Source organism: Schistocerca americana, chromosome 2 (genome assembly GCF_021461395.2).
Source record: "Schistocerca americana isolate TAMUIC-IGC-003095 chromosome 2, iqSchAmer2.1, whole genome shotgun sequence".
In the NCBI taxonomy this organism is placed as follows: domain Eukaryota; kingdom Metazoa; phylum Arthropoda; class Insecta; order Orthoptera; family Acrididae; genus Schistocerca; species Schistocerca americana.
Window position 1 is genome coordinate 573,709,131 of NC_060120.1, and position 26,859 is coordinate 573,735,989.

Consider the following 26,859-nt stretch of genomic DNA (forward strand, 5'->3'; position numbering starts at 1 on the left):
AACCTACAGGATACTTCATGTTGATCTAGAGTGAAAAATTTTGACAATATGAGAGGTATCATAGTACAGATAAATGATAAAAACTGAAAATTGTTATTTTGTTATTGTATGACATAAAAACATTTTTTTGGTATTTGTAGTCCGTCTCTGTTAGTTTGTCCATCTTTTAAGATTATTTTTTCTCAGGAATGGGTAGAGGTATCAAGTTGAAATTTATGTCAGGTAGTAAGCCCAGTACCTCATCAATGTAAATAATAGAAGATTTTAAGTCAATGCAAAAAGAACTCTCAGAGTGTGAGTTCTATTCACTCTTATATGATTTTTTACCTGGGAATTAACATAAGTGGTACATTTTGAGAGAGTCATTTTGAACACACTTAGTAGAGCTTGCAATTCTTTGTAATTATTGGTTCTAATCCAATAATTTTGTGAAGATTTATCAAAAATTGGAAAGAATTTCCATTGGTGAAAAAGCAATTGATAGTGTGAAAGAGTAATAGAAATTGGACTGTTCTGAGATTGGATGTGAGAAAATTACATTTGAAAATAATTAAGAACTCTTTGGGCTAGATGATACAGATGAACTTGGGATCTGAACAATAACTTGTTTTGTGAGTTATTATTTTGATTATAATATATAGAATTTTGAGAATAATGAACATCACTATTTCTTTATGTCGATGTAATCACTTTGTCATAATTTGTCATGCTCAAGTTATATCATAATTCATGTTTATCCAACACACTTCAGTAGTTGATCTCAGGGTATGTTTCAGTAGTATCAATTATTTGAAATTATACAAAATTAATAGTTTAAAAATTGTAAAGGATTTTCATTTCTGTTTGTGAGAATTTTCAGTTAATTGCACTAAGATACCATGTGAATCTTCTATTTCAGCTAACTACACTGTCTGAAGAGCTTATAAACATGCCACAGTCTTGTCTTCTGGCGGCTGCATTTGTTTGTTATCTTGGCAGTGAACCAGAAGATTCAAGACAAAAATATGTGTCTCACTGGCAGAAGATAGTGGGATGGGAAGAAGCAGAACATTTCTCTCTAACAGACTTCCTAAGCACAGAACAGCAGTGTTTAGTATGGCATTCTCAAGGATTACCACCAGACACATTGTCACTTCAAAATGGTTTGCTAATATTACAGGTAATTACTGTATAAAACCAGTTTTATTTTGACTGACAGTACAGTTTTTGTATGTCAGACCATAACATTTACTAATAATAAATGTACTCAAAGTACTTCCAGTGCACCTAGATGTGAAGCAACTGTTTTAACTCTGCTTGATTTTAGGGAGGCATTTAATCCTACTGCCCGCCCCCAGTAGCTGAGCGGTTAGCGTGACAGATTAGATTAGTACTTGTTCCATAGATCATGAATACGACACTTCGTAATGATGTGGAACGCGTCAGCATGTCAATCCTAAGCGTTCGGGTTCGATTCCCGGCTGGGTCGGAGATTTTCTCCGCTCAGGAACTGGGTGTTGTGTTGTCCTAATTGCCATCATTTCATCCCCATCGACATGCAAGTCGACGAAATGGCATCAAATCAAAAGACTTGCACCTGACGAATGGTCTACCTGCCGGGAGCCCCTAGTCACATGACATTTACTTAATCTCACTGATTTTTTTATATTATTTGTAAAAAGTGAAACAAGTTAATTTCTGAAATAGCACATTACTGTGATTCGACAGCTACCCAAAAAACAGATATCAGAAAGTCACCAGTGAATCAAAGTTATCATGCAAACATTGTTCTCAGCTGCCACTCAGGATTTAGTTGTTGGTCCAACGTTTTCCTCCAATTATGACAATGATGCTTCATCTGAGTTCCACTCTTGTAACTTTATCCTGGATTTTCCAGTGTTTCATTCTTGTAACTGTCACTTATTTGCTTACAATATCAATCTGTATCTACACACCAATCCTAAGAATACTGTTTCTACCATATCAGGTATTGATGAAGACTTGTTCACTATCATGATGGATGCAAAACCCGGGTCTTCAACTAAACCCTTAAATATCACAGCTGACCCTAATTCACCTAGAAAGTTGATTAGCAAACATTTTTATGAAACAGTGTTGTGAAGGGTACAGTTGCTAAGCACCATATAGCAGAGATGCTGAACCACAGATTGGCACAACAAAAAGACTATCAGAAGGTGAGCTTTCAGCCAACTGGGCCTTTGTCTGAAATAGACACCACACACACACACACACACACACACACACACACACACACACACTCATGCAAAATCAACTCATGCACACATGACTACAGTGTCTGGCTACTGACGCCAGTCTGGGTTTTTGTTGGGCCTATCTCCAACTCATTATCTCTGCTATGTGATGAATAGCAGCTGTCCTTTTCACAATACTGTTACATACCATCCTGCATTTTTCATTCTTTGATTTTTATGAAACAGTTTTTCCCATACTCATTGTGATATTGAAATGCAATCGAAATATATGGCCATTTATGTCACATATTTTGATACAAACTCAGTCATCAGGATGAACATCTAAAATGGAAAAGATGAAGAGTTATAGCATCCAGGAAATCTCTCTTTTGGCCACGCTCAACTCAGAAAGTTAGAAAAAAATTTTTTCTTTATGTAAAACGAAAGTAGACTAGCCTTCAGTCCTGCTGAAATTTTACTACTGTGATGTAGTTTAACAAAGCACAGATACCAACAGCTCCAAATGATTCAACCTAGCCATGAATGTTTGCATCCAGTTTGGGTATAACATTGGCTTTTTTGGTAACATCAGTCCTTTTTCTGCCCAGTTAGGTTTGTTGCAACCATACAGGGGATGTGATTTATATGCACACTATTTTATTCATCCATTTTTACACAAACTGTTTTCTTCATCCATTTTTGGTTGTGTTTTCAGAACCTCTCCTCGAATATCAAATGCTGATCATCATTTAATAAATGAAGTACAAATATTATATCTCCAGCTTCATGGCTTTACCTTTGTAACTCACTAAATCTTTCTCCATCTCCTCCATTTCAGCTGCGTGACTACAGAACAAGCCACCCAGTAGCCTGTGTCTAGTCTGAACAGTAAGGTATTCAAAAGGAGACTGGACTCGCATTCGGGAGGACGACAGTTCAATCCTGCATCCGGCCATCCTGATTTAGGTTTTCCGTGATTTCCCTAAATCACTCCAGGCAAATGCCGGGATGGTTCCTCTCAAAGGGCACGGCTGACTTCCTTCCCCATCCTTCCCTAATCCGATGAGATCGATGACCTCGTTGTCCGGTCTCCTTCCCCAAACGACCCAACCCCCCTCAAAAGGAGATTAAAGCTTTATATGTTGCCTGTTCCAGCTGTCTGCCATTTGTCCAACAGCAAACCGGTACTTCTATCTCATTGTCAACACTACTCTGTCTTTCGACATCTGTATCTCTTTTCCCCAACTCATCAGCTGACTTTGCCTTATAATTTCTTGCTCACTCTCAGATTGGTTTACTTGTCCTTTAGATTTGATTTTTTCTTAAATGCATTTCTATTAGAACGTAATATTTCATAATGGAAAGCAACATTATGTTATGAGAAATTTACTTAACAATGTTAAAACTGACATTACTGTAATACCACATAGTCATTCCTATAACAATTATTATTATTATTATTATTATTATTACTGTCACCTGTTCAAATTGTATACTCAGTAGGGATGCCTTGTTAGATGTAAAAGAGAGACCTAATATTTACATTAGAAATAAGTGCATAAATGAATATAGTGGCTGTGTTTTGAATGATGAGACAATCTACTAATTCATTTGAATTTGAAAACACTTCATTTAAATGGGAATATTATTACTTGTTGATTTTGAATTGTAGATATAAGATTGTGAAAAAGGGGAAGGGAGTGGTGGAAATGGTATGAAATCCATTATTGTTTAATATTTTATTTACTACTGTACTATAAAAGTCTGAAATATAATACTAATACTTGTACTGATACATGGAGTTTTTGAAACATTGGTAGTAGTTATTGGTCACACAATTGGAAGCCAGAGATATGGAAGCAAGTGTTTGTAAATAGGTTTTGCTAGCAACATAATTCATACCTTCTTTCACAACATTTCTGAAATAGGCATCACTGCGACCACTCCTTTTGGATCCAACTTCAGTGGCATCTTGCTGGCTGCAAAATTACCTCAAAGATGAAGGCTTGGAAACTGTGACACAGCACAGCTCTCGATTCTACACAAGCTTGGAAATGGCTGTCAGGTAAAAATGTAATCATAATCAGCTTTTCACTATCATTTTTATATTTATTCATCTTGTTCTAGAGATGCTACCAAGGAAGGAAATGAGTTGGTGGATACATTAACAAAAGGCAAGCAAATCACAGAAGCTGTACACTGTTTAACAATATCCAACACTATACTGTTAATTCTGTTTGTTCTTAAGATATCTAAATTTAAACTAGTGAATTTGAAAGGAAAATGCTAATGTGAAAAAGCTACTACTTTCCCAATGACATTAAATTCCCTTTTTGTGTATATTTCTCTCTTCACTGATTCTGCAGAAAACCTCCTCATTAACTTATCATTCTACCTAATTTTCAACATCCTTCTGTAGCACTACATGTCAAATACTTCAATTCTTTTCATTTCGAGTTTTCATGCTGTCCTTGATTCGCTAAAATACAATGCTGTGCTCAACACATACAGTCTCAGAAATTGCTTCCTCACATTACACTGAGGTGGCAAAATTCATGGGCATATGCACAGATGGCAGTAGTATTACACACACAAGGTATAAATGGGAGTGCATTGGCAGAGCTGTCATTTGTACTCAGGTGATTCATGTGAATAGGTTTCTTATGTGATTGTGGCTGCGTGATGGGAATTAACAGACTTTGAACACACAATGGTAGTTAGAGCTAGTTCCATTCCGGAAATTGCTAGGAAATTCAATATTCCAAGATCTATAGTGTCAAGACTGTAGTTTGGATACCAAATTTCAGGTGTTACCTCTCACCATGGACAATGTAGTGGCCAATGGCCTTCATCTCCTGACTGAGAGCAGTGGTGTTTGGACAGAGCTGCCAGTGCTAATAGACAAGCATCTCTGTGTGAAATAACCACAGGAATCAATGTGGAACACACGACAAACATATCCATTAGGAGAGTGTGGCAATATTTGATGTAATGGGCTATAGCAGCAGACGATCGACGCGAGTGCCTTTGCTAACAGCAGGACATCACATGCAGTGCTTCTCCTGGGCTTGTGACCATGTTGGTTGAACTCTAGCTGACTGGAAAAGCATGGCCTGGTCAGATTATTGCCAGTTTCAGTTGGTAAGAGCTGATGGTGGGGTTCAAGTGTTGCACAGACCCTGCAAAGCCATGGACCCAAGTTGTCAACAAGATCCTGTGCAAGGTGGTGGTGGCACCAAAATGGTGTGATCTGTGTGTACATGGAATGGATTGGGTCCTCTGGTTCAGCTGAGTTGGTCATTGACTGTAGATGGTTATATTTGGCTACTTGAAGACCATTTGCAGCCGTTCATGGACTTCATATTCCCTAACAACGATGTGCCACATCACCGGGCCACATTCTGGACAATTCGAGTGAATGATTTGGTCACCCAAGTAGCCCATCATGAATCCCATCAAACATTTATGGGACATAATCAGAGGTCAACCATGCAGAAAATACTGCACCAGCAACACTTTCACAATTGTGGATGGCTATAGAGACAGCATGGCTTAATATTTTTGCAAGGAACTTCCAGTAATTTTTTGAGTCCATGCCATGTCTAGTTGCTGCACTATGTGGGGTAAAAAATGGTCCAACATGAAAAAAACAGGGGCAGCTAAGGATGGGGCTGGTAGCACTGAAATAGATCAAGAAATTGAAAATTATTTTTACAATCAGAGGCAAATTACTCAACTTACATATGACTGTGTTCTTGTGTTACATCATGAAGGAATGTTTAAGTATATATGTACCCTGTTGGGAGATGGAAGCTGTTCACCGTTGCATCTGAGGATTGGATTGGTAGCCCCAATATCGATCACGATGCAATGAAAAGAAACTGAAGATCGTTATTACAGTGAGAGACAAATTTATTCTTAATCTCAACTGACTAGAATTTCTTTGGATTTATGACAGATCTTCCACCAAGATTCTGCTACAATAGTCATTGAAGACTTCACACATTGCCCTTTTGACTACCAAATGTGTTTCCTTTAGCATCCTTCTTCTGTAGCCTTCCTTAAGTTTTCTTGTACAGTTGTTTCACAGCAGTCTCTGCTTCTTTAGAAGGTTTTTTTGCAGCAGCTGTATACAGTGCATGGTCCTTCCCACAGAAACTGTTCTGCTAGGTACATATCTATCCAGTATTTGGTCAATTATTCTTTTAAGCTTGAGCCACCATTCATCTACTTGTTGTGCAGCAGCTAAATGTTTAAAAATTCCTCCTTGTTGTATGACAGTAGTGCCTCTTTATCTAGTTTTCTAAACATATAAATCTCTCCGTGCATTTTTTAGTTATCCTTTGTACTATAGTAATCAGTTTCAGCATGGACATCTTTAAAAAGAAATGGGTCAGTTTGTTGCCATTAGATATAATGTATGTGGTCCAGTCACATTAATGTGACCATCACCTATGTTTGATGTGAATGTGCAATAACTACAGACAGCAAGTTCACGCACTAGCAGTGGGGGATCCATAGAGCATATCTGGGGAACGCAGAAAACAGTGTAGCTGTAGTTGTAATGTAGAAATGGAGGTATTTATCTGCCGTCCAAAATAGCCAGATCAGTAGCTTTCAGACCAAGGTTGAAAGTATTTCCAAAACTGCTAAATTTGTAAACTGTTTGTATACCACCGTGGTTAAAGTATACTGTGCACAGCAAAATGGTGCTGTTCAAAACCAATGCCAAAACAACTGTGGTGCACCATTGGCCATAAATGATAGGGGTGAATGATGGCTACGGGGATGTGTACAAACAAATAGGTGTGCAACTGACCTAGATGAACCAAGAGGCTACCAACAGTGTCTCCTCAAAGACTGTTCAGTGGACTTTGGTGCATATGAGCCTCCACAGCAGGTGTCTGGATCGTGCTCCAATGCTAACTGCTGTTATCAACGAAGAAGGCTGGAATTTCTAAACCACTACTGCAACGGGACATCCACTGAGTGGCAACAGGTGGCATTTCAGATGATTCATATTTTATGCTCCATCTTACAGATTGCCATTGGTTTGTGCGGCATGAAACATTTGAAAGTGAACACCCTGCAACTATTGTTGGAAGGGTCCAGGCTGAAGGAGGGGGATGTTACGGTCTGGGGAATGTTTTTGTATCATTGACTGAGTGATTTCATCATTTTGGAAGGCTCATTGACCAACACAAGTATGCAGCTATCCTTGGAGAACATGTTCACACTTTTGCTGTTTGTTTTCCTTAACACAATGGCTCTGCCAGTAGGACTGTGCAATGAGTCACACAGCTTGCAGTGTACATGTGTGCTTCATAAAGCATCATGGTGAGTTCACAATGCTTCCCTGACTACCAAACTCTGTGGGCTTGAACCCAGTCAAGAACCTGTGGGTTTACCTGGCCAGGGCAGTGGAGTTGGCGTGGTATACCAATGCCTCTTCTTTAGTCTTTTTCTTCTTCTTGTTTATCCCAGCTTCTTGAAATCTCTTGTGAAGAGACATGATACAAATTCCTTAGTGGTATAGGACAATCAATGAAGTTACACAACAGTTAATAATTTAACTTTTGAAACTGCTAGTTTATTGGCATTTATGGAAAAAAATCTCTCCATACCCTCATGCTGTCAGTAAACTTCGAGTAACATTTTGTGTGTGTAATGGGCCTTACTATGCCGCAAATTGTTCTAATGAATTAATTAAACTGCTTTACAGAGTTGCTAGGCAATGTAATCAACAAGGCGATACATGTCTCAATTAAAACTGGACCTCGATATTTTGAATAAACTTTCAGTTTTTTTTTTCAAAATCAGCATTTGTTTCAAATTTAATTTCCAACTTTGTACATTAAGTCCAAATGCATTTGCAACTATTGTGCGCGATTTACTGGAGAGCTCGATCACACACTGGCGTGTAACGTATTTCAAATTGAGCGCTGAGGGTTCAGTTTTCCATTTTCCCTAATGGGCTAAACAACTCTTTTGTAATAACATTATGTGTCTATCTCATGTAAAGTTGAAATGAAACTGGATTTACTCTCCATTCGGGTTAAGATCACAAAATGAAATTCACTACATAGGTCAGCAAACTGTACAGTGCACCTTTAGCACCCTTAAGTGATAACTCGTTCCAGAGTAAAAGCTGCAGATAAATTCACACTTTTTTTATACATACAAAATTCAAAACAACTTTATATTAAACAAATAAATCATAGCATGTAATTATTAATTAAACATTTCTGATTCTGAACAAACTTCAAGAACTTGTATTTCATAATCAATAAAATTTTATCACCTGAGAGAAATTATTAGTTTGTTAAAGCAGATACAGATTACTGTCAACTCGTGTCTGGACGATGATGTCATGAATTGACACTTGCTTGGAGTGAACAAAATACCTGTACTGAAAAATACTGTCCGTTGAGTAATTTACTTGCTTTTATAACAAATTTGGTGCCCCATGCATCACTACACTGGCTCCACATCCTTGTTGACACTTTTCAGTCCCTCATTGATTCTTTCCCTGCAAGTTTCACAGTAGTTCGTGCTGTAGAAGATATTTATTCATGTTTTTGACAGGTGGTCACAATGATATGACAGGACACTGTATCTCCATCATGAGTGAGCTTACAATTATTGGTGTGAGTACTTTCCAGAGAAGGTATTTAGCATTGTTTTGCAAGGTGTCTTGACACACTCATCACTTCTAAAACTATAATTATTCCAGTAAATTATTCGATAACGAAAGTTTCCTGCCATGATGAAATTGTTGTTGTTGTGGTCTTCAGTCCTGAGACTGGTTTGATGCAGCTCTCCATGCTACTCTATCCTGTGGAAGCTTCTTCATCTCCCAGTACCTACTGCAGCCTACATCCTTCTGAATCTGCTTAGTATACTCATCTCTTCGTCTCCCTCTACGATTTTTGCCCTCCATGCTGCCCTCCAGTACTAAATTGGTGATCCCTTGATGCCTCAGAACATGTCCTACCAACCGGTCCCTTCTTCTAGACAAGTTGTGCCACAAACTCCTCTTCTCCCCAATTCTATTCAATATCTCTTCATTAGTTATGTGATCTACCCATCTAATCTTCAGCATTCTTCTGTAGCACCACATTTCGAAAGCTTCCATTCTCTTTTGGTCTAAACTATTTATCGTCCATGTTTCACTTCCACACATGGCTACACTCCGTACAAATACTTTCAGAAACGACTTCCTAACACATAAATCAATACTCGATGTTAACAAATTTCTCTTCTTCAGAAACTCTTTCCTTGACATTGCCAGTCTACATTTTATGTCCACTCTACTTCGACCATCATCAGTTATTTTGCTCCCTTTACTACTTTAAGTGTCTCATTTCCTAATCTAATTCCCTCAGCATCACTCGACTTAATTCGACTATGTTCATTATCCTTGTTTTGCTTTTGTTGATGTTCATCTTATACCCTCCTTTCAAGACACTGTCCATTCTGTTCAACTGCTCTTCCAAGTCCTTTGCTGTTTCTGACAGAATTACAATGTCATCGGCGAACCTCAAAGTTTTTATTTCTTCTCCATGGATTTCAATACCTACTCCAAACTTTTCTTTTGTTTCCTTTATTGCTTGCTCAATATACAGATTGAATAGCATTGGGGAGAGGCTACAACCCTGTCTCACTCCCTTCCCAAACACTGCTTCCCTTTCATGTCCCTCGACTCTTATAACTGCCATCTGGTTTCTGTACAAATTTTAAATAGCCTTTTGCTCCCTGTATTTTACCCCTGCCACTTTCAGAATTTGAAAGAGAGTATTCCAGTCAACATTGTCAAAAGCTTTCTCTAAGTCTACAAATGCTAGAAATGTAGGTTTGACTTTCCTTAATCTTTCTTCTAAGATAAGTCGTAGGGTCAGTATTGCCTCACGTGCTCCAACATTTCTACGGAATCCAAACTGATCTTCCCCGAGGTCGGCTTCTACTAGGTTTTCCATTCATCTGTAAAGAATTCGGGTTAGTATTTTGCAGCTGTGACTTATTAAACTGATAGTTCGGTAATTTTCACATCTGTCAACACCTCTTTTCTTTGGGATTGGAATTATTATATTCTTCTTAAGTCTGAGGGTATTTCGCCTGTCTCATACATCTTGCTCACCAGATGGTAGACTTTTGTCAGGACTGGCTCTCCCAAGGTTGTCAGTAGTTCTAATGAAATGTTGTCTACTCCCGGGGCCTTGTTTCAACTTAGGTCTTTCAGTCCTCTGTCAAACTCTTCACGCAGTATCATATCTCCCATTTCATCTTCATCTACATCTTCTTCCATTTCCATGATATTGTCCTCAAGAACATCGCCCCTGTATAGACCCTCTATATACTCCTTCCACCTTTCTGCTTTCCCTTCTTTGCTTAGAACTGGGTTTCCATCTGAGCTCTTGATGCTCATACAAGTGGTTCTCTTATCTCCAAAGGTGTCTTTAATTTTCCTGTAGGCAGTATCCATCTTACCCCTCGTGAGGTAAGCCTCTAAATCCTTACATTTGTCCTCTAGCCATCCCTGCTGAGCCATTTTGCACTTCCTGTCAATCTCATTTTTGAGACGTTTGTATTCCTTTTTGCCTGCTTCACTTACTGCATTTTTATATTTTCTCCTTTCATCTATTAAATTCTGTGTCTCCTCTGTTCCCCAAGGATTTCTACCAGCCCTCATGTTTTTACCTAATTGATCCTCTGCTACCTTCACTATTTCACTCCTCAAAGCTACCCATTCTTCTTCTACTATATTTCTTTCCCTCATTCCTGTCAATTGTTCCCTTATGCTCTCCCTGAAACTCTGTAAAATCTCTGGTTCTTTCAGTTTATCCACGTCCCATCTTCTTAAATTCCCACCTTTTTGCAGTTTCTTCAGTTTTAATCTACAGTTCATAACCAATAGATTGTGGTCAGAGTCCACATCTGCCCCTGGAAATGTCTTACAATTTAAAACCTGGTTCCTAAATCTCTGTCTTACCATTATATAATATTTCTCAAATCTGTCAGTGTATCCAGGCTTCTTCCTTGTATACAACCTTCTTTTATGATTCTTGAACCAAGTGTTAGCTATGATTAAGTTGTGCTCTGTGCAAAATCCTACCAGGCGACTTCCTCTTTCATTTCTTACCCCCAATCCATATTCACCTACTACGTTTCCTCCTCTCCCTTTTCCTACTACCAAATTCCAGTCACCCATGACTATTAAATTTTCGTCTCCCTTCACTATCTGAATAATTTCTTTTATTTCATCATACATTTCTTCAATTTCTTCGTCATCTGCAGAGCTAGTTGGCATATAGACTTGTACTACTGTCGTAGACGTGGGCTTCATGTCTATCTTGGCCACAACAATGCGTTCACTGTGCTGTTTTTAGTAGTTTACCCGCACTCCTATTTTCCTATTCATTATTAAACCTACTCCTGCATTACCCCTATTTGACTTTGTATTTATAACCCTGTATTTGCCTGACCAAAAGTCTTGTTCCTCCTGCCACCGAACTTCACTAATTCCCACTATATCCAACTTTAACCTATCCATTTCCGTTTCTAAATTTTGTAACCTACCTGCCCGATTAAGGGATCTGACATTCCACGCTCCGATCCATAGAATGCCAGTTTTCTTTCTCCTGATAACAACGTCCTTCTGAGTAGTCCCCACCCGGAGATCCGAATGGGGGACTATTTTACCTCCGGAATATTTTACCCAAGAGGACGCCATCATCATTTAATCATACAGTAAAGCTGCATGACCTCGGGAAAAATTACAGCTGTAGTTTCCCCTTGCTTTCAGCCATTTGCAGTACCAGCACAGCAAGGCCGTTTTGGTTAGTGTTACAACGCCAGATCAGTCAATCATCCAGACTGTTGCCCCAGCAACTACTGAAATGGCTGCTGCCCCTCTTCAGGAACCACACGTTTGTCTAGTCTCTCAACAGATACCCCTCCATTGTGGTTGCACCTATGGTACGGCTATCTGTGTCATTGAGGCACGCAAGCCTCCCCACTAACGGCAAGGTACATGGTTCATGGGTGAAATTACTATTGGGAAAGGTAGTATTAGCAATCTGAGGTTTTTTCAGAAGTTTTTGGTTACTTCTGTCTGTTGGTCAACAGAAGAACCCAATTATAATTTTATGCCAGCCCTCATTTGAGAATCTTGTCCAAACAACCTCCCAGGCAGCTTCAATTTCTATCTTTGTGCATCTGAGTTTCTTCTTTCCATTAAAAACCCAATGTTTTGTCCCGATCTGTGGGGGTCATTTTAAAGGGTGTCCTAACTTCTTTCAGTGTCCAATTCATACTCTGGCTCTTTACTGACTGCAGCAAAATTCCATTTATGTGTTCTTCTGTGCAGTTCCATGACACTTGAGTAATTTACTTGCTTTTATAACAAATTTGTTGCCCCATGCATCGCTACACTGGCTCCACATCCTTGTTGACACCTTTCAGTCCCTCACTGACTCTTTCCCTGTAAGTTTCACGGTAGTTCGTGCTGTAGAAGATATTTATTCATGTTTTTGACAGGTGGTCACATTGATATGACAGGACACTGTATCTCCATCATGAGTGAGCTTACAATTATTGGTGTGAGTACTTTCCAGAGAAGGTATTTAGCATTGTTTTGCAAGGTGTCTTGACACACTCATCACTTCTAAAACTATAATTATTCCAGTAAATTATTCGATAACGAAAGTTTCCTGCCCTGATGAAATTACTATTGGGAAAGGTAGGTATTAGCAATCTGAGGTTTTTTCAGAAGTTTTTGGTAACTTCTGTGGGCTGTCTGTTGGTCAACAGAAGAACCCGATTAAAAATTTATGCCAACCCTCATTTCAGAATCTTGTCCAAACAACCTCCCAGGCAGCTTCAATTTCTATCTTGGTGCATCTGAGTGGTGCGTCTGAGTTTCTTCTGTCCATTAAAATCATCCGATCTGTGGAGGACATTTTAAAGGGTATCCTAACTTCTTTCAGTGTCCAATTCATACTCTGGCTCTTTACTGACTGCAGCAAAATTCCATTTATGTGTACTCCTGTGCAGTTCCATGACTTCACATGCTTTAGAATACCCAGGCACAATTGACCATTATCAGCTGCTGCCATCCACCATTGCTATCACCCCACAGTGGAAGACTTGTACACACAGTTTGCCAAAAACTCATACACACAGCCTGCTACCTACGCTGGGATTTGAATCACCAACAACAACAAAAGCAAGGCATCATAAAAACATTGGCAGATAGGACAAGGAGCATTTAAGATCCAGAGCTGCTTGACACAGAATTAAAATACCTCACCAATGTGTTGCTTAAGAACTGAGGTAAAGAGAGTGTTAATGCCACCACACAAAAATTGTGGTGATGCACAAGTGCCATTGAAATCAGAAGTTTTCCTGCCTTTCATTAGGGATGCTACTGACTGCATAGGAAAAATCTTGACAAAATGGAACGTTGTGGTAAACTAGAAACCCACTCAGGAGATGTGGGATCATTTAAAATTGGCCAAGGGTGCGCCGAAACATCTGGAAAATGAAAGAATTTATAGGAGTCAATGTAGTTGTGGGGAAGTATGTGTGGATGCTACAAAAAGAACAGTCAAAAAATAACTAGAAGTGCACAAGGGTGACTGTAGGAGGGAGAGACTGACATAGGAAGGAGAGACTGACAAATCAGCTGTTGTGGAATATGCTTTTCAGCCAAGAGACCACCACATTTGATTTGATAGAACTCAAATACTGGCAGCCACAAGTTGATACCATGAAAGTCTGTACAGAGAGACCAAAGAGATTGTAAATCACACCAGGAATTTCAGTAGGAAGGAGGAGTGCTTAAAATTAAATGACATCTGGATCCTGGTGCTGGAGAAGATATGTACAGGTCTTCCAGTATGGGATAATAGCAACAGTGGATGAAGGCAACTGACAATGGCCAATTGTGCCCAGGTATTCAAAGCGTGTGACCTCATGCCACTGCACAGGAGCACACATGAATGGAATATTGCTGTAGTCTGTAGTGAGCCAGTGTGGGACTCGGACATTCAAAGCAGCTGGGATCCCCCTAGAAGATGATCTACACAGATGGGGATGAAATGTTGGGTTTTAATGGAAACTCCACCTGACTGCAACATAATGGCCCAGAATATTTTATTAATTATGATACAGACACCTGAACTTTTGTTGTTCACCTCTCTCAATAAGTATTATTTTTTGTATGACCTGTAGTGTGTTGAGTGGTGATTTTATGTGTTCACAATTAGTAAATAATAATTCATCTGTAAACAATTTCTTGGCCACTAGCATATCATTTGTATTCATTTGCAGGGGATCCCATTCAGCTAACAGACCCCATTTCTATAGGTTCTCACCATGTCCTACCCTGGTTGAGGAAAATGTGGTACACGTAAAAACTGATAACATGAAGTATTTGCAGAAAAGGTCCCAATCCCATATTCAGACTGTCTCATACTACTAAAGTGTATATTATATCACTCTCTTCAGTTGCTGTCTTGTCCCCCTAATGAAATTTATCATAAATAACCTGTCATTACTTGATAAGAATAATGATGTCCATACCTACAATACTAGAGGGAAAACGATCATTATTAAAACTGTCATTGGCTGAGAAAGGAGTTCAATACTCAGCAACAAAAATATTTGCTGATTTGCCCAATGACATAAAAAAGGACTAAAATAATAATGTGTTCCTTAATGTTAACACTAATTATGTATCCTTGTCCTGTAAACTGACTTATTTCACAGCATTTCAATAAAAGAATTGGTAACTACCATTTATGTTTTGCACTAGCCACATTTCTCTTAAAATGCTCAATTTATGTGTCCATACGCGAGGCTAATGATTTTCTTACAAACTCAGAAACAAAGAAAACATGTACCATGAGTTACATGCTTGTTTACATGTGACACAAATTGAGCAATGAGGTATTTATATTATTTGTCTATTTCTTGAATTAAATTGACCTTAAATTGCAGTTGTAACAGATGTTTAACAATCTTACCAAACCTTCTAATATCAATTGTTGTAAACATTTTCAAATATTTTATTGAACTTCATAATAAGCCATGCCATTTCATGGGGTAGTTAAATATTCTTTGTGCAGTTTATATTACTGAGTACTATTTTCTTTATTGTTTGATAGTATTTTCTTCTTTCTTTAGTTATTTTATCTATTTTCTTTATGACCAAGTTTCATTGGTTGATGACCTTGTTTCCTGACAGCTATTATCTCTGCTTGTGATTGTTTTTCTTTGTCTGGCAAACATTTTTCTCTAGTCTTTTACCTCTTTTTCATTGGGTCATGTTACATTTTTGTTCTCTGATCAGCTAAATCCTGTTGTTGAGAGTCTTATTTTCTTTGATCTTTACATCTTGTTTAATAACAAAATTATTATCAGCAACAAAGTCATTTCTTATTTCACATTCACCCAAGTATATTTTTATTTGTTAGTATGAACCTCTGCTCATGTTTATCTTTTATGCCAATGTTATTCATTAAATTTTTTTACTAAGTCTCCCTATAATATTTTAGCAGACCCACTACTTCTAACTGTTAGTCAGTCTTTTCAGTGTGAGTGCTTGCTTGTATATGAGTGTAGACAGAAATAGAATTACTGTTTAATAATATATTGTGAAATAAAACGCAGAGTAAAATACTTTTCTTGTCAAGTATTGTAACTGATTACCAAGTACATAGGTGGAATATACATTGGCCATCTGACAGCCTGTGAAAGACTCTCACACAAACCGCTTACGAAAGACAATAATGCAGACAGACAGATGTCATGGCTCATGTGCCACTTCCTTTTACATAAAACAAAACACTTGAACATGTTACTGAATTTAAGATTCACAAAATAACAATTAAAAGTCATGAGATAATTTTGGCTACATGTATCAAAAATGGGCCACATACTGCCTTATGAGTTCTGATCTGTATTTTGGTTTGTTCTCAAGCAGAGCTATTGTTTTAGATGACTGTAATAAATAAATATCATAGCTTTTCGGAAATAGGGGACAGGTAAATTTTCAAGAATATGTAGTGCAACATGACTGCATAGTTTATATCACAAAATTTCAAAGTTGGATTATTAAGAAATGGTTTATTCCCCATATTTGCTAATACAAATTGAGTGTATTTGCAAGAACTCATGGTTAAAATGCCCTTTTTAAAGGGCAGCTTACTGCTGGAACTGGGTATTGACATAACAGTATAAAGTCCAAAAAGTTAAAAATTCAAGCTAAAATGATGTCTTCAGAGGATGTTGACATGAGGAAGGAATTTCAGATAGGTAAGGGAAGTTAGTCCCATCTGAATACCCCTGAAGAGGTTTTATTAACCAAAAGTTAGCTAAATGCTTTTCTATAACCCTGAAGGTGGAATGTAGTAAGTTTGGAAAAGAATTACAATCCAGCACCCAGAGGTATGAAATATATGTGTAAATAACAAAAATAGTAGGATACAGATAGTGTGAAGCACCAAAAATATTAAATCATTATTATATAACAGAAATCATGGGTATTGTGTGTAACATGCAAAACATATGAAATTATAAAGGTATAGCATTAATATTGTGTAACACTTTAGAAACAAACAATTTGAAATACAAAAATTTACAGAGGTATGAGGTATTGATTACAACAAAACATCCTAAAACCATATATAAGATACACCCAAGGTGTGAATCAAAACAAAGTTTAAAAACATGTAACATAGGATTCCTATCTAAGTAATACAAGGCACACTTTCATATTTATTGTGAAATTTCATTTTCCTACTTAAGTTATTTCTTCTGGTGGGATAACCAGTTCAGTGTGGCATTTTGGGTAACACTGTTTTTTCAGTACCTGAAACCACACACTATATAACTTTCCACCCTAATGGATGACATCACTTGCTATAAATAAAAGCTTTTGTCATTTATGTGCATTTATGATAATGATTTTCTATTTAGCTCATTTTTCACTTTAGTATGTAGTTCTCAAAAGGGGTCATTTCACCACAGAACTAGACAAAACATGTATTGTAGTTAGAAATAGCATATAAGAAAGTAAGTAAGTAAGTAATAATATCAAGATGTTGGCAAGCATAATCACCATGTTATACATCACATTAATATCCTAACATTGGATAGTTTTCCTCCTTCTGTATATGCAGAATTTCACAGACAAAAGACAAGTCTACTATGAAAGCAAACAGGTATGCCAGCATTGACCTCACAACAGTCCAAATAGGAAATTCCTGTGAGACAAAACCCTTGCTCAGCCTGAAACCTATGTAACATGTCAAGTGTGACTCTAAGCCAACAATAGATGTAAGTGTAAGATAAAAAATCATATGTAATGACTGAGTATAAAGTGTTTAGACCAGAATTATCGTCTTTGTGTTATATGAGTAAATTCTCAACTTATGTATATTAATCTTCAATCTGCTACTCATGATACACAGCATCACAGTGTCATCTTGAAGTTTCTTGCAAAACATATATTTTTAGAAAAAAAGCTGTACGTCGTAGCAGTAAACTTAACTGTAAATCCTAGATTTTCCATATAATACTTAGAATCCAGTTGTTGTTGTTGTGGTCTTCAGTCCTGAGACTGGTTTGATGCAGCTCTCCATGCTACTCTATCCTGTGCAAGCTTCTTCATCTCCCAGTACCTACTGCAACCTACATCCTTCTGAATCTGTTTAGTGTATTCATCTCTTGGTCTCCCTCTACGATTTTTACCCTCCGCGCTGCCCTCCAATACTAAATTGGTGATCCCTTGATGCCTCAGAACATGTCCTACCAACCGATCCCCTCTTCTGGTCAAGTTGTGCCACAAACTTCTCTTCTCCCCAATCCTATTCAATACTTTCTCATTAGTTATGTGATCTACCCATCTAATCTTCAGCATTCTTCTGTAGCACCACATTTCGAAAGTTCCATTCTCTTTTGGTCTAAACTATTTATCGTCCATGTTTCACTTCCATACATGGCTACACTCCATACAAATACTTTCAGAAATGACTTCCTGACACTTAAATTTGTACTCGATGTTAGCAAATTTCTCTTCTTGAGAAACGCTTTCCTTGCCATTGCCAGTCTACATTTTATATCTTCTCCACTTCGACCATCATCAGTTATTTTGCTCCCCAAATAGCAAAACTCCTTTACTACTTTAAGTGTCTCATTTCCTAATCATCTTATATCCTCCTTTCAAGACCCTATCCATTCCGTTCAACTGCTCTTCCATGTCCTTTGCTGTCTCTGACAGAATTACAATGTCATCAGCAAACCTCAAAGATTTTATTTCTTCTCCATGGATATTAACACCTACTCTGAATTTTTCTTTTGTTTCCTTCACTGCTTGCTCAATATACAGATTGCATAACATCGGGGAGAGACTACAACCCTGTCTCACTCCCTTCCCAACCACTGCTTCCCTTTCATGCCCCTCGACTCTTATAACTGCCATCAGCTTTCTGTACAAATTGTAAATAGCCTTTCACTCCCTGTGTTTTACCCCTGCCACCTTCAGAATTTGAAAGAGAGTATTCCAGTCAACATTGTCAAAAGCTTTCTCTAAGTCTACAAATGCTAGAAACATAGGTTTGCCCTTCCTTAATCTAGCTTCTAAGATAAGTCGTAGGGTCAGTATTGCCTCACGTGTTCCAACATTTCTACGGAATCCAAACTGATCTTCCCCGAGGTCGGCTTCTACTAGGTTTTCCATTCATCTGTAAAGAATTCGCGTTAGTATTTTGCAGCTGTGACTTATTAAACTGATAGTTCGGTAATTTTCACATCTGTCAACACCTCTTTTCTTTGGGATTGGAATTATTATATTCTTCTTGAAGTCTGAGGGTATTTCGCCTGTCTCATACATCTTTCTCATCAGATGGTAGAGTTTTGTCAGGACTGGCTCTCCCAAGGCTGTCAGTAATTCCAATGGAATGTTGTCTACTCCGGGGGCCTTGTTTTGACTCAGGTCTTTCAGTGCTCTGTCAAACTCTTCACGAAGTATCATATCTCCCATTTCATCTTCATCTACATCCTCTTATATTTCCATATTATTGTCCTCAAGTACATTGCCCTTGTATAGACCCTCTATATACTCCTTCCACCTTTCTGCTTTCCCTTCTTTGCTTAGAACTGGGTTTCCATCTGAGCTCTTGATGCTCATACAAGTGGTTCTCTTATCTCCAAAGGTGTCTTTAATTTTCCTGTAGGCAGTATCTATCTTATCCCTAGTGAGATAAGCCTCTACATCCTTACATTTGTCCTCTAGCCATCCCTGCTTAGCCATTTTGCACTTCCTGTCGATCTCATTTTTTGGACGTTTGTATTCCTTTTTGCCTGCTTCACTTACTGCATTTTTATATTTTCTCCTTTCATCTATTAAATTCTGTATCTCTTCTGTTACCCAAGGATTTCTACCAGCCCTCATGTTTTTACCTACTTGATCCTCTGCTACCCTCACTATTTCATTCCTCATAGCTACCCATTCTTCTTCTACTGTATTTGTTTCCCTCATTCCTGTCAATTGTTCCCTTATGCTCTCCCTGAAACTCTGTAAAATCTCTGGTTCTTTCAGTTTATCCAGGTCCCATCTCCTTAAATTCCCACCTTTTTGCAGTTTCTTCAGTTTTAATCTACAGGTCATAACCAATAGATTGTGGTCAGAGTCCACATCTGCCCCTGGAAATGTCCTACAATTTAAAACCTGGTTCCTAAATCTCTGTCTTACCATTATATAATCTATCTGAAACCTGTCAGTATCTCCAGGCTTCTTCCATGTATACAGCCTTCTTTTATGATTCTTGAACCAAGTGTTAGCTATGATTAAGTTGTGCTCTGTGCAAAATTCTACCAGGCGACTTCCTCTTTCATTTCTTAGCCCCAATCCATATTCACCTACTATGTTTCCTTCTCTCCCTTTTCCTACTACCGAATTCCAGTCACCCATGGCTATTAAATTTTCATCACCCTTCACTATCTGAATAATTTCTTTTATTTCATCATATATTTCTTCAATTTCTTCGTCATCTGCATAGCCAGTTGGCATATAAACTTGTACTACTGTAGTAGGTGTGGGCTTTGTATCTATCTTGGCCACAATAATGCGTTCACTATGCTGTTTATAGTAGCTTACCCGCATTCCTATATTCCTATTCATTATTAAACCTACTCCTGCATTACCCCTATTGGATTTTGTGTTTATAACCCTGTAGTCACCTGACCAGAAGTCTTGTTCCTCCTGCCACCGAACTTCACTAATTCCGACTATATCTAACTTTAACCTATCCATTTCCCTTTTTAAATTTTGTAACCTACCTGCTCCGATCCGTAGAACACCAGTTTTCTTTCTCCTGATAATGACATCCTCTTGAGTAGTCCCCGCCCGGAGATCTGAATGGGGGACTATTTTACCTTCGGAATATTTTACCCAAGAGGACGCCATCATCATTTAATCATACAGTAAAGCTGCATTCCCTCGGGAAAAATTACGGCCGTAGTTTCCCCTTGCTTTCAGCCGTTCGCTGTACCAGCACAGCCAGGCCATTTTGGTTATTGTTACAAGGCCAGATCAGTCAATCATCCAGACTGTTGCCCTTGCAACTACTGAAAAGGCTGCTGCCCCTCTTCAGGAACCACACATTTGTCTGGCCTCTCTACACATACCCCTCCGGTGTGGTTGCACCTACGGTACAGCCATCTGTATCGCTATGGCACACAAGCCTCCCCACCAGCGGCAAGGTCCATGGTTCGTTGGGAGGGGGGCGGGGGGGAGGGGGGGGGGGGGAATCCAGTAAGTTCATATATATATTATGGTGCAGAAAGTGAGAGTTACTTGACATAGTCTTGGCCAAGTGTGTCATTCAATTAGCATGTAATTAATCGGTTACTTAGTTCAACAAGAAAAAAATCATCACAGAGGGTATTCACAAATTAAGTGAAACTTAAAGTTCTGACACTTAGTTAAAGGGGTCATGAAAAATCGGATGAATACATACAATTGAAAGATAATCAAGTTGCAGATTTGGTTCCTGGACATGAAATCTCAGGTTGAAGTCAACATATGACACTGATAATGAGAAGGATTTCAGCAATAGAAACATACGTGTATGGAAAAGGGGTAAACCAGTTGGGTGATCATCATGTGGATGACATAGTATAAAAGATAGAAGAAAACTTACAGCATGTGTACATCGTTGGATCCAGAATCCTCCAACACTAAACCCATACTGGTGACTCTGAATTTATTCACAAGTGCTAAAACGAACTCTCGTTCCATCATGTAGCATGCAATGGACCGCTTGCCACCCGCTACACCGCACACGACATAACTAGGTTTTCCAATGGGCATCCCAGCTTCGTTTCCCAACTATCCGCCTTGTGTTCACAATAGTTTGACACAGTTTCCGAACACATCAACCAGCTGTATGCAACAGGACAGTGTTTCTACATTTCCTCAGCGATGTGTGCCAGCATCAGGTATGACTCCCCCATACGGGTCCACTGTATGGCTGTTGGCGTTACTTCGTCGAATGCCCGACTCGTTGATTTCTCAACCACGGTTGAGCCAGCCATGCCTACCATGCTTTGTGCCACTGGTACACTGCTACTGCACTTGAGCCTGTTACGCTGCAGAGCTACGGGCAGGGAGCGGCAGTTTCAGACAAACCGTTAAACGAAGACTTCACCATCCGTTGGCCTAAACTACCGTCACTTCGCAAGGACGATCCACACACATGGTTTGCCTTGGTTGACCACGTCCTGCAGCTACGTGGCATCACTGATGACACTAAATTCCTTTGCTTACTGTGTCACCTCCATGGTGAACCAGACCTGATCTCCGATATTGTGGCTTCGCCTCCCCCTACGGGCAAATATGTATTCGCCTGATGCACCATCCTCGAGCACCTTTCCAGATCTACAAAGGAAGCTGTCTGCCTCGTCATCTTTCATGTCTCACTGAGTTCCAGATCCCCATCACAACTCTGGCGTGATCTCCACACTACGACTGACACGCATCACTACACTTTGGACCATCTGGTTGCTCAAACTTCCTCCAGAAGTTCAAATTCACCTTCTCCATCTAATTTCGGCCCCACTAGTTGCTAAACTGAAGATCACAGACAAGGCTTACAAGAGCCTGCCACCCCGCATACACTCCCCCCCCCCCCCCCACCCCCCACCCCCCACCCCAACCCCCTCCTGGTGGGCCCTCTGGCCTCAGGGATCAGGGATTGGCACACCTGCACTACAGATTCCATTGTTTTGTACGGAGTGGGTACGACTCGCTCTGTGCATGCGGGCTGACCCAACGCCACTTGGCAACCACTGACATAACTCCTCACCTACCAGCTCTATTGCGGCAGCCCCGTCAGAGGAATCTACAAACATGATCCCCTCCACTGCCGCTTTGGCCTCAGGCAGCTCAACAGATGACACTGCACGCCACTCTGCTTGGTGTTATTTCCATTCCTGCTTTGGCGACACATTCCCAGACTAATATCACGACTCCACTCAGGTGCTGTGGGCCGCGTTACATCTCACAGATGCCTGTCTCTTACTGCTTCTTCACCTTGTCTTTTGTTTCTAGTCAACACGGGGGCTAAGGTCAGTGTCATACCTTTGTCTGCAGGTATTAAATTCAAGTGTCAGCCTTGCTCCCCACTTCAAGCTGCAAATAATTCTATGATCCAATCTCATATCATAACTAATTTAAATCTTAAACTTCAGGACATTAACACTCTCTTACAGTGGACTTTCACCAATGTGGATGAACCCATGCTCAGGGTAGATTTTCTCTTAGCCCATGCTCTTTCACCTAACCTGCAACAGTGTACACTAATCTTTAACTTGGTAGAACATACCACCAGTTCCGATATTTCTTCCCTCTCACACGACAGCACCACTCTATTGTGCAGGCTAGCTGAAGCTGCCGTTGCGATACTCTCTCTTAAATCACACAATGGCAAGCTTCAGGACAACAACAAAACCCTCTGGTTACACATCTCTGTCATGCAAGCCAAGCTCACAGACACTTGTAAGCGGGTCGCCCAGCTGTCACACATGGCCACGACCCCAACCCCTGTGCTGCCTCTTCACACCCGCCGCCGATTCCGCATGACTTTTGTACTGCCGGACAGAAGCTGTGTTCACGACACCACCAAGCATCCCACTGAGCTCTACGACAGAGACTACCAGTAGAACACCGTCACTGCTGCTGATCCACCGACCTGTGACACACAAGCATGTGCATTACAAATTAGTCATACTTCATCGGGTGCAGGTCCATCATCCCCATTGGTATTTGGGATCAGCAAATGGAATGAATACCACAGAAGGTCCACCAGTGCCCACAAAGGCTAGGCATTTAAATCCAGAACAATTTAAACACACTAAAATGATTTTTCAGGAAGTTTTTGACAGAAGACTATTCACCCTTCTTCTAATAGCTAGTCGTCACCCGTTCATTTGGTGCCTAAGGAAGGTGACACTTGCCGTCTCTGCGGAGACTACTGTGCACTTGAAACCAGCAAAATTTTAGGTAATTATCCTGTCTCTAATATTCAAGATTTTGCTTCTCAACTGCACGGGGCACAAATTTTCAGTGTAATAGACTGTTACAAGGCATACTACCAACTGCCAATGGCACCTGAGGAAGTTAAAAAGAAACTGATATCATCACCCCATTCATGTTATTCAAGTATCTGTTTATGCCGTATGGCGTTAAAAATACTGCACAGATGTGTCAATGGTTCATTGACTCATTGGTTGGAAAACTGGACTTTGTGTATGCATACCTGGATGACTTGTTAATTTTTTCCTCCTCACTCGGGGAACATGAACCTTACTTAATACAGTGTTACAATTCTTACAAGCAAACAGTGCCATGGTGAACAATGCTAAGTCACAACTCCACTGCACTAGTGTCACTTTTCTGGGCCACATTGTTTCCACCCCTACCTGAATGGGTCGAGGCTATTCGTATGCTGTGTTTGCCCACAGACTTTCAGGGCCTCCACTGTTTCCTAGGAACTGTAAATTGCTACTGCAAATGCATTCCCCATGCCACTGACATGAAAGCCCCACTGACAGACACTCTTACAGGCAACAACACTTTAAGGTCTCAGGCGGTCATGTGAGCTCCAGACATGCGACGTGCATTTGATAATCTCAAATCAGCCTTACAGATGGCCGTTATGCTCGCTCACTCCACCCCTGATACTCCCACCTCGCTTACTACAGACGCAAGTGATACAGCAGTGAGGGGCAGTACTTCAGGAATCTGTTGGTTCTGTTGTACAGCCGCTCAGATTTTTCTCCCACAAACTGTCTGCTTCTCAATGTAAATGGTCGACCTTTGACCAGGAACTATTTGCTATTTATGCGGCTATCAAACATTTCCGAGACAATACCAAAGTCGCCATCTCGTGGTATTTACTGACACAAACTGCTCATATATGTTTTCCGCAACCCAGGCAAGGACATGTCCCCAAGACATTTCTGTCATATGGACCTGATATTCCAGGTTACAAACAACATATGTTATGTCAGAGCGGCAGGCAATGTCCTAGCCAATTTTTTATCTAGTGTGTCGTTATTATCTTCACAACTGGACCTCAGCGAACTCCCTAGATTGCAAACAGATGATTACTGAACTTGATGCATTGTGCTCCGATACTAAAACAGGACTCAAACTCAAGTTATGGACACTTACTGGGTTCTTGCCACCCGTCTGGTGTGACATTTCAACAGGACGCATACGTCCAGTGATTCCCGCACCTCTCCTCTGTGACATTTTTTATAGTATTCATGACTTGGCACACCCTGGCATATGCACCACTGCATGTTTGGTGTCCTAATGTTTCATATGGCTCGGGGTGATAAAATAATGTCACAGTTGGGCACGAGCTTGTGTAACTTGTCAGGGTGCAAATGTAGGATGTCGTGCACAGCCCCCCATGGGTACGTTCGACATGGCAAAATGAAGATTTCAACACAGACACATCGATATCGTTTGGTCCTTACTCCCCTCAGGCCCCTTTCATTACATACTGTCTGCCACTGACAGGTTTACCCACTGGATAGAGGTAATTCCCCTCACTATTGTCACAGCCAACGCAGTGGCCCAAACCCTTTTATTAATGAGGATCTCACGCTTCGCCTGCCCAGGTTCTATCACCACTAACCAGGTCTGCCAGTTTGAGTTCGCCCTCTTCCAGCAGCTTTCTGAATTGTTCAGGTTGAAATGATTTAGGGACAGCAGCATACCACTCCCAGAGTAATGGGCTTGTCAAACACTGGCACCGATCTCTTAAAGTTTCACTGATGTGCTACGGAGGCGAGTGGGCCAACACCCAACCATGGGTAATGTTAAGCGTTCGGGCCGTGTACCAGGAGGACCTTGGTGCATCTCTGGTAGAAGCACTACATGGAAAACCCCTCACACTCCCAACAGAGCTAATCCAGCCTTCACCCCTCCAGATAAAACATGTGACTTGACCTTCATCAGGCATGTTAAGCAGCTAATCACTAACGTTCGTGTGCCCCCAACCCTCCTCCCTCAGCTGCACTCACTTCCCCCCATGTTTCAGCGCCAGGACTTAGCGTCATGCACTCACGTCATGGTGAGTGATGACACCATCTGATTGGTGCTCAGCCCTCCATACTCTGGCCTGCATAGACTCATCTCGTGGCGTAACAACACATTTGAAGTGCTCATTAGCGGCACACCTCAAACGGTATCTGTCTGATGCCTCAAACTGGTGTGGTATTTAAGACAACTGCTTGATACTCCACCGAGTCAGCCCACACCTCCTGCTATACCCGCCTCTGATGAGATATCTAACGACAGTCTGTGGGTGAGTGACGACCATTCCCGCACTTGTGACGTTACTCACTCCCAGTTGTGTGACAGTGCTACAGGTGCGTGAGACATCAGCCTACAGACTGACATGTGTGATGACTCCCTCTCCTACAGGCAGCCCCCTGCCTCTCCCCTGTTAGGATTTACTGATGTATCAGGGGCCAAGCTCAGAGCATGTGCTGTCACCGGTGATGATTCATTTGGAGACTCTGCCACCCCCTGTACGGAAGTGATAGTTAATGTCAACACTGATTTCATTTGTAGTTGTAAAGTCTTTTTTGTTGTGCATCCTGATAACGTGTTTGTATTCTGCGAATGAGGCAGCTTTCCCAATGACAACTTGACCCACAATCACCTTCTCCAGTCTGTCCCCTTGCCTGTTGGTACTGACCCATAATTGGTCAGAGTCCTTCATACTGCATCACGCTTTCAGGTTTGCTACCCCAGCTCCTGACAATTCACTGCCCCCTCCACAGATTTCTCCACTGCTGTATGGGGATTTGCCCAGTCAGGCAGGACCATTCCACCCCCCCCACTCCCCCCCCCCCCCCCCCCCCGCCAACCCACCCCCCCTCCCCCAGCCTGCTGGCTTGAGCACTTCATTTACTAAGGTCATGTATTGTTTCTGTTTAAACACCATCCCCGAATATCCCAGGTGCCTCCTTTACATTTATGCCCCCATGATTGTCTTGGTGGGGAGGGGGGCTAATGTGGTGACTATCGACCAAGTTGCTTATCAACATCTTTGTTTCCCAAGCAGTCTGTGGTCACACGCAAAAT

At 40.4% G+C, this 26,859-nt stretch overlaps 1 protein-coding gene across 1 annotated transcript in view; it reads left to right on the forward strand.

The window, feature by feature from the left end:
* LOC124594191 (cytoplasmic dynein 2 heavy chain 1) overlaps positions 1-26,859 on the forward strand; it is a 786,854-nt gene that overhangs the window by 594,977 nt on the left and 165,018 nt on the right. Inside the window, exons 54-55 of the mRNA XM_047132551.1 lie at positions 899-1,159; positions 4,121-4,257. Coding sequence (XP_046988507.1) covers positions 899-1,159; positions 4,121-4,257 — 398 coding nt within the window. The remainder of the gene's footprint in view (positions 1-898; positions 1,160-4,120; positions 4,258-26,859) is intronic.